The sequence below is a fragment of the Toxotes jaculatrix genome, chromosome 20 (assembly GCF_017976425.1).
Source record: "Toxotes jaculatrix isolate fToxJac2 chromosome 20, fToxJac2.pri, whole genome shotgun sequence".
Taxonomy (NCBI): domain Eukaryota; kingdom Metazoa; phylum Chordata; class Actinopteri; family Toxotidae; genus Toxotes; species Toxotes jaculatrix.
Window position 1 is genome coordinate 2,304,899 of NC_054413.1, and position 15,884 is coordinate 2,320,782.

General features: G+C 42.7%; 1 protein-coding gene across 1 annotated transcript in view; it reads right to left on the reverse strand.

Annotated features, from left to right (window-relative positions):
* The window catches only part of LOC121200376 (cadherin-6-like), a 79,205-nt gene that overhangs the window by 45,929 nt on the left and 17,392 nt on the right, over positions 1-15,884 (reverse strand). The window contains exons 2-4 of the mRNA XM_041065643.1: positions 13,663-14,045; positions 4,647-4,941; positions 1,802-1,921 (exon numbers count right to left, since the gene is read on the reverse strand). Of these exons, the coding sequence (XP_040921577.1) occupies positions 1,802-1,921; positions 4,647-4,941; positions 13,663-13,899 (652 nt within the window). The 5' untranslated portion in view covers positions 13,900-14,045. The remainder of the gene's footprint in view (positions 1-1,801; positions 1,922-4,646; positions 4,942-13,662; positions 14,046-15,884) is intronic.

Genomic DNA, 15,884 nt, shown 5'->3' on the forward strand with positions numbered 1-15,884 from the left:
TTTGGTGTCTGTGTTCTCATGATTTAACTGGTAAGTGGACCAAAGGGCCAATCCACCAAAACCACCTCGCCTCCAAATGCATTCGGCATCATTTATCTTCTCTTTGGAATTAAGACTCTGTTAATGTTCAGCCTTTCAAGTGCCGTGCAGTTGCTTACTTCTCCGCTCTGACACGTTAGATCTCTAGTTTGGAGTCAGGACAGAGACCGAGTGAAGCAGTAATTGGCAGCATATTCAAAAGGTGTGCTCCATCTCCCATCAGAGCCGGTCTTAAATCCTTTCTGCTATTACACGTTTGAATTTGAAGCTTCATAAAAGAGAAGCATGTGGAGGGGTGGGGGGGGGCGAAATAAAAATTCACCCTAAATAAACTGCTCTGACAAACTTCACCACTTTCAGTCTAAATAGCTGATTCATTGCATATCAAACAACGAGGAAGAGGGAGAGGCTGACGTGGCACATCACTCAGGCTCAGATCTCACTGGCCCACACTGTCACAGAAGGCCCTCCAACTCGTTCTTTTCTTCCATACATTACATGGCAAAAAGGAAAAACAGACACAATGCAACTTCCTTTTATTTTTTTTATCCTCATCCTAACGATGCAATTCATCTCATGGACAACACACTGTTAAGAGAACAGCGATCGTTCAGGCGGTGTTGCAGCAAAGGAAGCAAACGTATAGCAGCTTTAGAAAACAGCATCACGCTCGCTCTATATCTCTGTCTACCTTTGTTATTGCTTAATGACTACAACACATACACACACAGAGGAGGAGAGGAGAAACAAATCCTGCTTATAATGTGATGTCCAGGCATGTCTTTGTGTAAGAGGGGATGTCAGCTTACATACCACATGTGGGATAAACCATATTACTGTTAATCCCTCCGCTAATCTGCAAATGGCTTTTTTTGTCGTTTCCCTTTTGTTTAAGCAAAAAAGACACGAGCGGGATGTGTTCCAAAGCGCACATTAATGATTAAAACTAGCAAGCGGCTAGATTTTGGGGTTGGTGATTTGCCACTCTCTCAACTACAAATCCCCCTCGCCCGTCAGCCTGCGAGAGGAGTCAGGCGCGTTGGTATTTTTGGTTCGGTTAAAGGGAAATTTCCTGCATTCCAGGAGTTATTTCATGATAAATTGCTTTAATTTACTGTCCTGGTAAAGCTCAGCTCGCCTTCTCTATTACTGCTTCAGTTAGTGATTTGTTATGTTTCCCAGAATGGCCACCTCCAGACAAACAGTGTGAACTTGTTGCTTTCAGCTGCAGGTTACATATGTAGGTGGGGAATGCAATTGCAACAGCATTGTTAAAGCAGGAGCAGGAAGAAGGACTGAGGAGTTGGGCACATTAGTCAGAAAACAGCAGTCGTAACGGCTGCAGTGCATGCTGGGCCTTTCTGTGTTGTTTTGTTGTTGTTGTTTCTTCAAAATACAGTCAATCAGTTCCAGAAACGTTTTGAAACAAGCCAGTTTTTGTTGGACACAGGTTTAAATATTCCTACTGTACCATCAGATTGTTCCACTTCCAATAAGAAAATAGGTTTTTGGGACTCGACAACACACAGAACAGACTTCAAATGGAAACTTTTGCTTTTCATTTAGGGAAACAGGTTGAAATTTTTCCACTTGCTTTGAAGATTCATCTATGACAGAGGCGAACTTGATGTCACGTTGTCAACATTAGAAAGGAAACACAACAAAATGGAGGCAGGAATAAAAAGCACACCACTGATAGTTGTATATGGTTACTGCATAAAGAGTATCTCCAGCTGTCCTTCACATTTAACTCGACACTGACCGGTGTCTGGGTCCACAGAGAAGTACGGCTGGCCCTCCAGGATGCTGTACACCACCTTGGCGCTGTTCCCGTACGTGGCATCGTCTGCGTCTGTGGCTGTCACCTGAATTACTGAGGTGCCTGGGGGAAGAAGATTCATGACAATGATTTAGATCAACTCTTCAATACTGCTGAAAATTGCCTGCTGGATAATTGGTTAAGCTGATGCACCTTCTGATGAGGTGTCGGATCCTCTTCTAATCAAGCTCATGCAGAATGTGACTGATCATTTCTGTCCCTTTGCATTACCCAAACCAATCTTTACTCCTCCACCACTTATACCCTTATACATGATTGATTTTCGCGGGTAATCGATAAGTCCTAATGTATTTTTCTAAGTATATCTCTCTAAGCATACAAGCGCCACCGATACCAGCTCTTTGCAAACCCCAAGAAGCCTATTACGGTATCCACGTATCTGGAGTGTCTAAGAAGCCAAATATCTGATAGCAGGCGAACGACTGTGATCCATTTTCTCTTCCAGAGAGGCTGAGGCCTTATTTCAGTGGAACAAAGGGAAGCGGTTAGCCAAGTGCTACCTCCCAAATGGCGCCTTGCAGGGCCAAGTGTTGCCTCATTACATGCAGAAGAAAATTAATTGAGTAGAAATATTTAATGGCAAAGTGGTATAAATATAGAATTGTGCAATACAATGGGATAACGACCTCATGAAACTTCTCTAATTTGATGTCAGTCGAGATCTGTGAGGGTGAGAGGAGAGTTTTCTTCCTTTAAAATCAATGTCATTTGTATGGATGAAGGATGCTGGAGAAAAAAAAACAAACAAAAAACAAAGGACCAAAGGCAGAGAGAGAGAGAAAGACCACCGCTGTCTGATTTGGTGTAAGTGACAGTTCGGGAGGATTCCTGAGCAAGTTCATCGAACCTTGATCACTAATACCTTTAACTAGGGAATTAGACTCAAAGAGGCTTTTCTGACATGGCAGCTTTTAGAAAATATCACTGATCCACATCAGCCATCTCATCGCTGACTTTAAGCTTTAGAGAAAAGAATTTTCTGACAAACAAGTCAGGAATAATCACAGTTTTTGTGCAGGCGGAGTAAATTACCTTGACTGTAATCATTCAGTTGTCAAAGGTGGAGCGCATCAAAGTCGTACCTGACTGAGAGTCCGACAGGAGAATGTCAGAGCCGCGAGACTATAATAAACTCAAAGTGTATGTCACATTTAAAGGGGCAGTGTCTCGACGCAGTCACTCGTGAACACATGCTCTGCCAAGCGGTGACATCACACCTCGGTTGTTGCCATGGGCACCCGTGCTGCCCTTAGATAAGTGCCGGCCTCTCTCTTGGGGTTGCTGAACCAAGTGACAACTCTGTCACATGTCGGGGCTGCAAGACCGATGTCCCTCAGTCCCCGAAGCTACACGGCAGCGGCAGCCGCCACAGCAGCAGCAGCAGCAGCAGAACAGAACAGAGAGTTCACTCCATGTTTTCATGCAAGTATTGATTAGGAGCCTTTTTATATTGTTTATCTATATTCATGAGGCCGGTATGTACTTTTAGACTCAGCTGGAGCCAGAGTGCACGCTGAATTAAAGTTTAATTTGGTGCTGAACGACAAGAACAAACGATAATGTGAAAACAGCAAATGGTGCTGTCTCAGAAACTGACACTCCAGAAATAGAATCTGCAATTATTCACTGTGATGACACAGCTGACAATGCTGGTAATTAAATTAAATACTGTTTTAATAAGATACAATACTGTATTTAAAAGATTATCTGCATCAGTGCTGTAACCATCACAGAGACGCTTTACCTTGGTCATAAAACAGCTCCCAGTCTTTCTCATTTAATTAGCCGGGTCCTCTTTGTTGAGTCGGCATCATTATTATGATTGATAAAGTCCCATTGATCCAGTAAGACTGGCATCTCTATCCTATTTAAATTATAAGCCTTTTAATCCAGCTCCTCGCACACACATGCACACACCTTAATTTGTGTAAACAGTTATTGTCTGTTTTATGATCAATAAATATGGTTTTACATGATGAACACATTTTTCTTTGCCAGCTGTACACACTCCAAAAACTAGTAACGACGATTACTTAGTTATTCCTTATTTCTGTCTTTGTTATTTATCTTTAGTCTATTAACTCATTCATTTCCCGCTGAGGCACAAACATCTCAGGGACGGGAGGCAACAGTATGATAAATTGTCTGGCATCTCAATTTAGCTAATCTTTTGGGAAACTGATGCAGATGTAAAATAAAGTAAAACTGCATCACTGATGCTAACTTTTTCCACTGTATTAAAAGTTACCATGAAAAAGTAAAAGCAGCACTCATTCCCTAAACACTGGGGCTGAGTAATATGATTGAAATTACTACTAACATATTTTCAGTATCTGGAAAATGTATGTAAAATCATAAAAATGTAATTAATTTGACAAAAGAAATCTTAGCTCAAGGTCCACTTTTTAACTTTTTCCAGATCTTTGAATCACATCTCCTCCTAAGCAGATGAAGACTATGAGAAGTCAACAAGTAAGTCGACCTTGAAAGAGACTGAACTTTTATACTTAATCAAATCGATGTTCAGTGCAATTACAATAACCACTGTTCCACTGGTAAGCATAACATCAGCCAGCTCTGAAAACAAGTCAAACTAAAACTTGAGGAACTCACTTCTCACTTGCAGTGTGCTAAGAATCACAGATTTGGACGACAACAACACAACACAATCACATCATCACTATATGACTCCGTGACAAGTCAGTGAATGATAACACTGAAGTATATCACAGGTACATACATACATAGATCTATAGCAGGAACTTACCAATGTCAGCCATTTCAGGGACTCTGGCCATGTACGGGTCCTTGGTGAATCGTGGCTCATTGTCGTTGATGTCATGGATCTTGATAATGAACTCAGACTCGCCCTCCAGCGCCTCGTTGGTGAAGCGATTGACAGCTTTGGCGTGGAGGATGTAGTAGGCCTTCTCCTCCCTGTCCAGCCTCTTGGTGGCGTGAATGTCCCCTGACTTCTCGTCTATCTTGAAGAGGGTCCCCGCTCCCTCCCCGTTGAGGACGTACCTCACACTTCCATCTCCTCGGTCCGAATCTGAATGAAGCTGTGGGGGGGAAAAAAATAATAATAATATGGATCCCTGCAGCACCCAAACAACATTTTCAAGCAACGGTTTGTGGTGTTTTCATTTTAATAAATTCCCACTTTGCTGCTCTCTATTGCTAATTGTTATAGCACAACAGTGATTCAAATTCCTATTTATGAAAGCTTTCACATTTGCTTAATTTGCTCTTATGAACACTGAGTGTCAGCTAGCTCTTTCCAGGGAAAAATCTCCTGCAGTATTTAGCATGAGCAGAAATAGCCACAGTGAACTGAAAATTAATCTACATTTAAAAAAAAAAAGCCTCACATTGCTGGCTGCGTGATCGATTGGTGATACCTGAGAAGTGGAATGCAAAAACACATCGTAGAAATGAGCACTTTGTACCAAAGATGTTAACAAAATCAAATTTCAAAGCAGGATCACAGTTTTCCTCTCCAGTGTTCCTGATGCACTGTGCACATATCCGTGATCTGACCAATCTGGGCCTTGGCAGAGAAACACTTGACAGCTTTGATAAGTGCGTTTGGTGTCATTTAACAGATTCATATCATCTTTAGTAAACTGTCACTGACGATACACTTTCGTGGCTTCACCTCATCTCTGTGATATCCGCATCCTGCCAAGAAGAAAACACACAGCCGCAGTGTTTAAAACCTTGCATGTACTCGTATTGTTACATGCAGGTTGTCATCGCGCTCCTTACCGCAGGGCCACTGTGGCATTTTCACAGCGCTGTAAAACAGAATGCCAGTGGGTCGAAGTCTGTGAAGTACCAGCATGAGTGCGCGCACGTCTGCCGCCTGCCAATCCCTGATGGATCAGTAACATGACCAACATGCCAGAGGACCACGAGAGTCCACTTGTCTGCGGAGCTTCTCATTATTATTCGCTCTCTCCATCTCTATCTCCTGTTTAATTTTTTTCTGCATGAACAGCAGCTTAGCATGCTCTGACATTTTAATTCCACCACCAAATCCCCCCAACATATTTATCTCCGAGAACTCATCAAAAGCTTGTCCAGTCGTTTCCCCTCCCACTGCTTCCCTGCCTACTTCCTTTTCCTTGCTTTAATAACCAAGGACATGGTAATAATTGCAGGGGGAGGTAAAGGGCAAAAGGAGGGCACATGTTTGCAGACATGGGCAAACATGTCAAGTACAAAGTGAAGCAAATGCCATCTGAATGTTTTCCCTGGTAAGTGGGTGCTAAGACGTAATTCTGAGGTCTGTTATTGACACCTCGTTAACTCAAGTGAGCCGACACGTTTGCTTTTGACGGTCTGAACGCATATTTTCCTATGAGCACGAGTTGTTGTTGTGTCTACAAGCGTTCTTGGCTCCGCCGGTGGACAGACTGAGGGGGGATATTGTGCGTTGCAGCTGGGTCACGTGGGAGCACATTGCAAAATCTCCCTTCTCATCATATATTAAAAAGCTTTTCATCCCAGGTGCTCGGAAGCTTTACTAATTCATGCTGTTTTATCAGGGCAAAGCTGGCACATGTGAGATGAACAGCTTTGTGGATTAGCATCTTTAACACTATTTTGTTTGCCTGCTTGAATGCTGGTAAAAATGACTGTTTTCATTCCTTTCTCCGTCTAACAGAGCCAGTGGAGTGTGTTGCAGAATTTTTGCATCTTCGGATTAGGATCTAGAGTGGAGCACTGTTTCATTCACCCACTTGAATTCTGGTCAAAACAGCTCTTGTGTTTTTTTTATTCTTATTCTCCCTGTCTAACAAAGCCAGTAGAATATCCTGCAGAATTTTATTTGTTTTCTGTTCTGCTTTACAGTACATGCTTCCAAACAGAGACTCAGTTGGCTGAAAACAATCCACTTCAAAATTATTATCTTTCTCCCGCTGTTATAGCTGCAATGTCCTTTTCTATGATTGTCTATCAAGTTGCCTATCTCTGCCGGCACGACAATTCAGTTAATAACTGTTGAGTCCTCTCCTTTCGGGGAGAGATGTGAGATAGACAGTGTGACATACGCTGTGTCGACTGTCATTTCTATGGAAACAGAGAGATCTTGTGGTTCTGAAGAGTTCCTCCTCGCTCCCCTGAAGGATATTACAAGGCAGCCCAGAGTATCGAACTCCAGCGGCTGCTGCAGTGACCCCGTCCCTCCCAGTTGCCTACCTTGGTGGTGAGGAGAATTTACTGCTGCCCTTCTACTCAAATTAAGAGGGGGGGAAAAAAAAAAAAAAAAACCTCTCCCGGAAATCAATGTGGCAGCCCAACGTGCATTCACAATGGCCCTTTGATCAATTTATATCGAAAATACAATTAAACTGTCACAGGGTGAGAAAAGAAAGCCACATGTGCATTCAGTATGGTCACCAAGAAGCACGGGCACATCGATAGCTAGCCTTTTCTCCTCCGCCCTCCTACGGTACCAAATCGTAAAAAAGGCAGAGAGCATGACGCTATATCCATTAACACTGGGACTTTTGGTCTTTTCCAGAAAGAGAAGGACACTAGAAAAAAAAATCTCCATATTATCAAGTCATTCTGTCGAAAATAGGGGCCACATTTTCTTAAAGGAGTACACTGACATAATTTCTTTCTTTGGCGAGATTATTAAGATTAATATCAGTCTCATGTTTGGAAAATATAAGGCTGCAGTGAGCAACAAGTTAGATCGGCTTAGCTCAAAAGTTGTTTTTGTACAGATCAAACTGGTTAATCAGTGAGCTTTAGAGGTGCTGGTAGGTCTACTTATAGAACAGACACACGAGAGAGGGATCAATCAATTCATCTAACTCTTAGAAAACCCCAGAAAGCAAAATAGTGCTTTTTCCCAGAAGGTCAAAATATTCCTTTATTTTCAACCTGAGACTTGTTTCAATCATTTTCCAAAAATAAGAGTCTTTCTCCTGAGAGGAAAAAAGAACGAGAGGAAAGTTGCTGTACTCAAATCAAGAAAAATGAAACTTCATTTCAGAGAACACTTGAAACGGGTTGATTTGCATTGGAAACAGGTTGAAATATTCTCACACGCTTTGAGAAAACAAGACTTTAAGAAACTCAATTACAGACATAAATGACTTGACACTGATTCCTTTGCTGTGAATCAGCTGTGAAGCAAACTATTAAGCATTTACGTGAAGCATTATACCATCAATGACAAGCTATATATTTCAAAACCTTCCACTCAATTAGCCGTCTCTGCTAAGTGATATCATAATATTTCCAATGGCTGATATTTTTTCACAGTAGACGATATTTATTTCTATTTCTATGTGCTTCATCTTCCATTCTGAAGTGGGCTGAGAAGTGAAGTGGTACTCATCAGACATCTGTGCGTGAGAACTTATAAGCGAGCTTTCTTTGTTTGTGAAATTAACCAGCTTCAAGTGCAGCAAATGTTAGTGCAGACTCGATCTGGCCGCCATTTGCGCTTCACTCAAGTTAGGCCAAAAAGATGGCACTGGAAATGGGCTGCTTAGGGCAATTAGCCAGTTAGCCTTTAAGGCCTTGTGTCCTGGCCTGTCGAGAACTGGCTGCCTTCTACGTTGCCAGATGGTAGCCTCAGACTGTGCACAAAAATAGCCTATCAAATGTCTGTTGATGTGTAAAGTTGCGATATGCAGTCAGAGCTGCAGAGACTTAAAGGTGAAATGTCACGTAACATACATTTGTCTCTTGTGGACATCTGACATCTTCTGTTTTTGTGTCCCAGGCAGAATTTCCAGCATGCTATCTTTTAATCACAGACAATTGTCAACAGTTTGTATTTACTTTGCTACAGGGCCATGGCTACAAACCAGGACACTGAGGTCATGTCCTCAGTGTAGTGTCAGTGAATTTAGGGCTTTTTAACAACCTGAGGTCTGAAATTACATATGCCTTATATATGGTGTCTTTTTAGGGTTGATTTTATATGTTTTTACACTCAATATCTGTCAGTGTTCTCAAAAAAATAACACGTTTACAGTATCTTCTAAACCGCAGTTAATTTTTTTCTTGACTCTAGTGCAGCAAACTGTATTATCTTCTCTTTTCTTTAAAACACAAACAAAAAATTTTCAAAAAACATTTATTTCTACTGAAAACGAGCTGAAATATTGTGCATTTTTGCAAGATTTTTGCTCGACAGTGCTCGATTTTTAGAGAAATTACTTAGAAAGGTTTTGAAACACCACTTAAACCAAAACGCAGGCTGATAAAAAAAAGCACAGCTGATACTGTCATATCCGTTCCCCCCTCATCTGAAAACAACTTGGCCAATTAAATACTGAAATGCAGAGAAAAGGCCTGAATGTTTGATGAAAGAAAATCAATTAATCTCACCCTGACAAAACCAACGTGTGTCTGAAATAGTAGCAGGCAGGTGATAGCACTGAGACAACTGCAAGATGCTGTGGCAATGTTGGCGTATCTCGCCCAGACATCGTTTCACCGCTGCAACGTTGTCAGACAGATGTTTGCTGGGCCTCGTCGCCACATGACCTCATCACACCCTTTCCTCCACCGCTCAAGCTGCGAAGGAGAGGAGCATAATTGAAGTCGCCCCCTCCCAGTGCACAAGCGGGAACTTATCGCCTAATCAACAAACACTGCCAATGTGTGCTCCAGGTCGCCGCTGGAGACCTCAGGGGTTGCCATGGCGAGGGTACAGCCAAGTCTGCGCCATATTGCAAACTCCTTGCCTCTCTGCCAAGGTGAGCAGCTGGTAATGGGGGAGCATGAACAGAGACCAAAAATCACCCCCCCCCCCCCCACCACAAAGAAACACACAGAACCCTGCACCTTTCCACTCTGTTGCCATAGGACGCTCGAGTCTTTCCCCCAGGATGCCTCAACCGCTGAGTCGTACAGAACAGGGACGCACATTATGTCTATGTTCATCTGCCCTTCTTTTTCTCTTCCTTCTGATTTCCAGCCCATTACTAGAGGCTAGTGTTTGCAGGCATGTGTGTTTGTTCACATACAGAGAACACTGCTCACTTGCTAGGGACTATGTTGAGGAGTCTACCCACCAGGCCCAGAACCACTGGGGCCTATCAGGGGCTGTAAATACTTTATGAGATATGATAGTGCAGCACAAACACTCCTCAACCACAGGCCATTAACCATTTTCAGTGGATATGTGCCCTTTGGTAAAGTAAGAAATAATGAAATAAACAAACATTCTCTTCCCCCAGTGACAGCCCAGGCCCTCTGAGGCCTGTATGCAGCATGCCTGCTAATGAGAGGCAGTGTACGATTCCCCTCCTGCAGGAGAAAAAAAAATCATTGGCCAATACAGCAAGATTAGCAAGATTAGCAGCCAACCAGCTCCCCAACAAGGCACTGCTGAAGTCTCCTTTTCCCTCTCCTCTCAATCGCTTCTCTTAATTCCTTCCTGTTCCAACTGCCTTTGTTAAGCTTGTTCGGAAAAGATTGCAATTTCATTTGTTAGCTCTTCACAACTCAATAAAGTGGTTGTAAAAAAAAAAAAAAAAAAAAAAGAAAGAAAGAAAGAAAAACAAAAGCAACTGGGAGAGATTGAGTTTACCAAATAACTGGAGACAGGATGTTGTAATTCAAGTGCAGTTTCATCGTTCTATCTTTTACTGAGTGTCAAGAGCTGCTCCCTTGTTTATAATAACACGCCATTGTGTTATTTCCAATTCATTTTTTCAGCACAAACAAAAGTGGCTTTGTTCCATGCTGTGTTCTCTGGTTGCCATGATGTCACTTGCAATGACAAAAACCCTCTCTTTTGTGTTTCTTGTAGTTTTTTCTTTTCTTTTTTTTTTTTTTTTCCTTTTAGACCCACTACAGTGTGAAAGTATGGCCTCCACCTGAGGATACAGATGCAGATGGTTGCTCTCTATGTTGAGCCATGTGTTCAACTCAAAAGCTATTCATTCCCTTTAGGGCCTCATTCATCAGTTGTACTTTATCTAGCAATTAACAAACAGTAATTGCAATCAGATAAAATCTACGTACTGCAATCCTATGTGACAACTGGCTAGTGAGCTGACAATGAGGAAAAGCACCCAGCTGCATGTACTTTGGGGAAACAACAAGCGCTCAGAGTCATGATTAAGTGTGGTACTCGAAGGTTGATGCCTTAATGGTGTCTTCAGGAGATGGGCTCTTAGGCTGTGGCCTCTGGCTCTCTCAGTGTATACCACACTCAGATAATCCATTCTTCTTTTACTATTAGTCCTTTTACAAGCTGAAAGGACGAGTGCCACATCAATCACCACTCTCTAAAGACAAAGTGGTTTGATCATGCGTGGTACTTACTTTTGATATTCATTCGCTCTGTTTTTTTTTTTTTGTTCTTTTGAGCTTTTTTGTTCTTTCTCGTATTTGCTCGTTTCATACCGTAGCGAGCTATGTAATCCTTTTAGACCAGGGCTGAAAGTCAACCCTCACTCGGGGAGGACGTATGTTGCAGAATCTCATTTGGTTGGATGACTCTATCCTCCGTGGACACACGATAGGAATGCAAAGCACTAGCCCCATTCAACTCCGTGCACAAAACAGCCTTTCTTCCTCCTCAGTCATCCTGACCTTGCCACGACGCCTCACAATCTCCTCAATTACAGTAGGTTGGGAGAGGAGACTGATATCTTGACTTCCGCTCCGCTGCATGTAAAGCAAGCATTATTTGGCCCGTCTTCTTGTACATCCCCCAATGTTATCTGGGTCGACAGTGTTTTCATTTTGTTGAACAAATAATACCTTCGGAGGATGTCATATTTTACTGTAGGGCAAGACAGCTGCTTTAGGATGGCTTGATGTGAGTGGAATGGACATTGTGCAGGCAGCCACAGAGCTGACAGTAAGCACAAAATATATTGGACAGCCAACAGCAAACAAAGCCCGAGGACGGATGGATAGAAGTCTGATATATGAGCATTAGCTGATCGGAGTATCATGCCATGTCTACTATCAGATGATGGGATGATTCTCGTGTTCTCAAAGACAAAATGATACACTCTTATTCAGTAAGTTATTTACTTTAAAGCATCTCATTAAGAGCAGATCTTTTCCTTTGAGCGTGCTGTTCGTAGAGGACGATTACGTTTTCTGGAAATCCATTTTGCTGCCAAGAAAAGGCACCACAGGTAATTAGATTCTTCCCCCTACCACAGAAACTTAACTTTCCAAAATTGTTGTATCACAACTGATTTTTTTGTGTGACTGTAATGAACTGAAGCAATATCAGCTGAAATTTGCATTTTGTTTTGATGGATGGGAAGGATTTAAAAAAAAAAAAAAAAAACGCAGCAGAACTCTGCCTTCATAAATATGTATTGACAAGACAGTACATAATGAGACATTTTTCAATGAACAGAAAAATAGCAACTTTTCAAATGTCGGCATATAAAAAGTTCAAGTTGTGTTGTGTTGACAGTGGCTTCGTGGAGACAAAAAAAAAATCCCAGAAGAATAAACAAACAATAGAAATCGAGGAAAAGACACAGAACAGAGAGAGAGACAGCAGGAAGCTGTGGACTGGAGGAACAGACGCTGAAGACGATTTCAAGTTCTAATTTCAAGTTATAATTTGTGAGATGGAAGTTGTTGCTTCATCTTTTGTTGCCAAAGAGATCTCTTCTGTGATGTCTTCACTTCTTAGAGGCCACTTATCAGCTTAACAGTGTAGCCAGTCACCCCTAGCTGTCTAATGATGAAGTTTTTGAGTGTGGTGCTCTTTTCTTTCTCTGTTCGGCCTTAGTGGGTGATTATGTCTGCTCACACCAACTGCGGGGTACTTCCCTCTTTCATCCTGAACAAACTGCTGTTGAAATTGAAAAGGGGAAGAGTTTAAATTCTGCGGGAGCTGGTAGCTGGAGGTAAGCCCCTCTGAAAACTGCAAGTTTGGATGGGTCAGAAAAAGTGACAATTCACCGTCCAGAATATAAGCAGAAACATTTCTAATTGCGCAACGAATTTGTTTGAATTTAAAAGCAAATTCAAGTTTGTTGTAATAAACGTAATAAAGAGACAGTGACCACTGTCAACGAGCAAAGATAAGAACATTTTGACTGCATGTGATCGTTTTAGGTTCAGGGCTGAGTACTGTTTGAACACTCTTTTTAAAGAAGCCAAAGTTAAACAATGCAAAAGAATTAGCAGCTATGTGAGAACTCTGCTTAAATAAAACAGTGTAACACTAGCATTTTGATTCAAATCAGGAGCTATCTGATCAAAGAGCCAGTAAACAAGATTATAAATCTGACCAGGCATTTCATTCCAACTTTTGGTGCAGTTTTTATACTTAATTTGCTCTTAATATGCTTTTTAATTAGCACAAGAAGTGTCAAGGTTCAATATCCTGCCCCAGCTAAAACACTATAATGTGGCTCACTGTCACTGAATTTTAATCTATGTTCAAAATGGGTGTGTGAGGCTCTGCAAACTCGTCTGTGTGGCTTCTACACAGAGAGAGAAATTAAACTGTTGCCTGTACATTCAGTTGGCTAACTGACCCAGATATTTAGATAGATAGATAGTTTGCTGTATTGTTTTATGGGTTGTATTGTTTAGCCTGTGTGTAATAATCATGTGCGAGCCTGGTTTTGGATCAAGTGATCTGCTCTGAGGTGGACTCTGGGATCCATGATCGTCACATGAATGCTGTGATTTGTCAGCAGCAGGTTCTGCTGTGAAAGAGCAGCTGTAGCCTCCAGCAGCCTGTGGTGCAGATGTGGCAGTGTGGGCCTCATGTGTCTGAAAAAGGAGAAACAAAAAAAAGTAGATTGTTAAACTACCTTTCCGACATACTGCAGGTCCGTCCCGGTGTACTCCTCCAGCAAAAAGAACTGGTTCCACATCCAACCTCGTTTGGAGCGCCTAAGTGGCACTCCGTTGGCGTCCTGCCCTGTCAGTCCTGCGGAACCCCTCCGCCCCCCTGTAGTCCTTCGCAGGGCCCTGAGCCCGTACCCTGGAGAGCTGAGGTGGGCCATGGCCCACAGCATCATCAATAGGCAAACTTTCCTTCTATCCATGGCCGCACCACCACAACCTTCTGTCTTCTCCCCCCTCTGCGGTCTGTGTCCAGTAGTCTTTGGTCAGAGTATCGGATCGGTCCTCATGCTGTAATCTACCGAAGCAGGAACAACTCCTCAGACCCACATAGGGTGGCAACCAGCACCTGGAACATTTACACAGAAAAACAGAGAGTCAATACTGGGAGGGGAGGCAGCAATTTGTTACCGCACAAGCTTTCGTCTTGTATCACAACCTCTGGTCAAGATAAACTTGGCTGAGTTTTTTGAAGATGCAGTACAGCTGAAACTCAGTCAAGAGCAGAAGGCGAGCGAAAAGACGAAAGTAAAAAGCAGGTGCCTCCAGATGTGTGTGTCAAGTGTTTCTTTAAAATCAGTAAAAGTAAAAATGTATGACGGTAATTTGTGGCCGAAAGGTCTGAAATCATAAAAAAAAAAAAAAAGTTTTTGCTTCCTTTAAAGTGAAAGTGAACTAAAAGTGCTCAAATAGTAGATCTGATGTGACCTTTGACATATGGGTAAATGCAAACGTGACTTAACAAATACACACTTGGGGACATACATGTTTTGGCCCCAAACTGAGTTCCCACAAAGTGATGAAATAATTAAAGTTTTCAGGTTTTCTCTGTTTGAATTTAAACACATCACCTTGAGATTCTTTTAACAGCCAAACAGTTAACAGTTAACCAAAAACAATATCAGGAGAGAAAATCTAAAAATGTTTAAAAAAAAAATCATTAGGTGCAGTCCTACTCCCATACATATCCATCTTCAAGAAATCTGTGCTATACTCATTAACAAGGCATTATCAAGGCAGAAGCTTTAGAGTTCAGGTCAAACACAGACACGAAACCAAAATGATAAAAGCAACGTGGATAGCAGACCTGAAACCTGCAACACAGCTCTGCGTGTGATTGACTTCTCTGTTCTCACATACACACACACACACACACACACATTCCCATCCACACAAGCCCTGATATGCATTCATGTGCACACACCTGCTGTATGCTGAACGTCAGTCATCTGATTGATGGGCAGGCTGAGTGCTGCCTACCCTGATAAATATCAGATTAGAAATTTTACACATCAATGTATAGACTTACATCTTGTACAGCGCATGTAGAACTATTTTATCTGAATTAAGCCCCTGAATCAACATCTAATAGAGTGCAGGCCTCTATGTGGAGCGGTCCGTTCTATCTTTTTAAACAATCTGTTTCGGCACACTTTGTTATCAGACCCAGCAGAATGCCAATGGAGACCCTGGGCAATGTCAACCCCAGTTTATTACCTTAAGATCAGTGTAAAGATACTGAGCAAAATGACTGTTTGCAAACCACAGAGAAGCGCCCTGACGTGGGCAGCGGAATATCTCCACTCTCCGTCTCTCAATCATTTCTCCCACCCTTCCCTTTTCGTCTGTCTCTGTCCACCGTCCTCCGAAGGCCAACGCAGAACGCGCTGGCGAATGTGAGAAAGAAACGGAACAAGAGGAACAGCACAGGACAGAGGTGGAGGAGGAGGAGGGGTAGGTAGCAAGAGAAAGAAGGCCATGTATTCTGCTTTTGTTCTCATTATTCCTCACAGGCTGGGCGATATCCAGGCCGCCAGTGCTCCTCGGCTGGGGTCTGGTAGGAGGGTTATCAGTGAGTCCGCTGGGGAGCGTATGCAACGTTCCTCCATATCGCACGTTCTCACAAGGCACGTGGAGGGGGCGGGGGCATGGTGCAGTCTGGTCCCGATGTATGGCAGGTCTGGTCGGCTTCCCTCACACAGTATGTTGGGGAATGAGGAAACCATGTCTCTGGACATGAATTAAGTACCCTGACCTGCATGCAGAAGTGGAGCCAGACAGACTGAAGGGAGCGAGGGAAATGGAGCGAGAGAAGAGGAGTGAGAGGAAAGGTGCCGGCTGAGGGGAGTGGAGGCAGCAGTGGAAGCTGTCACAATACCGCAGCTTTGCCTCGGATGCCAGCGCTAAG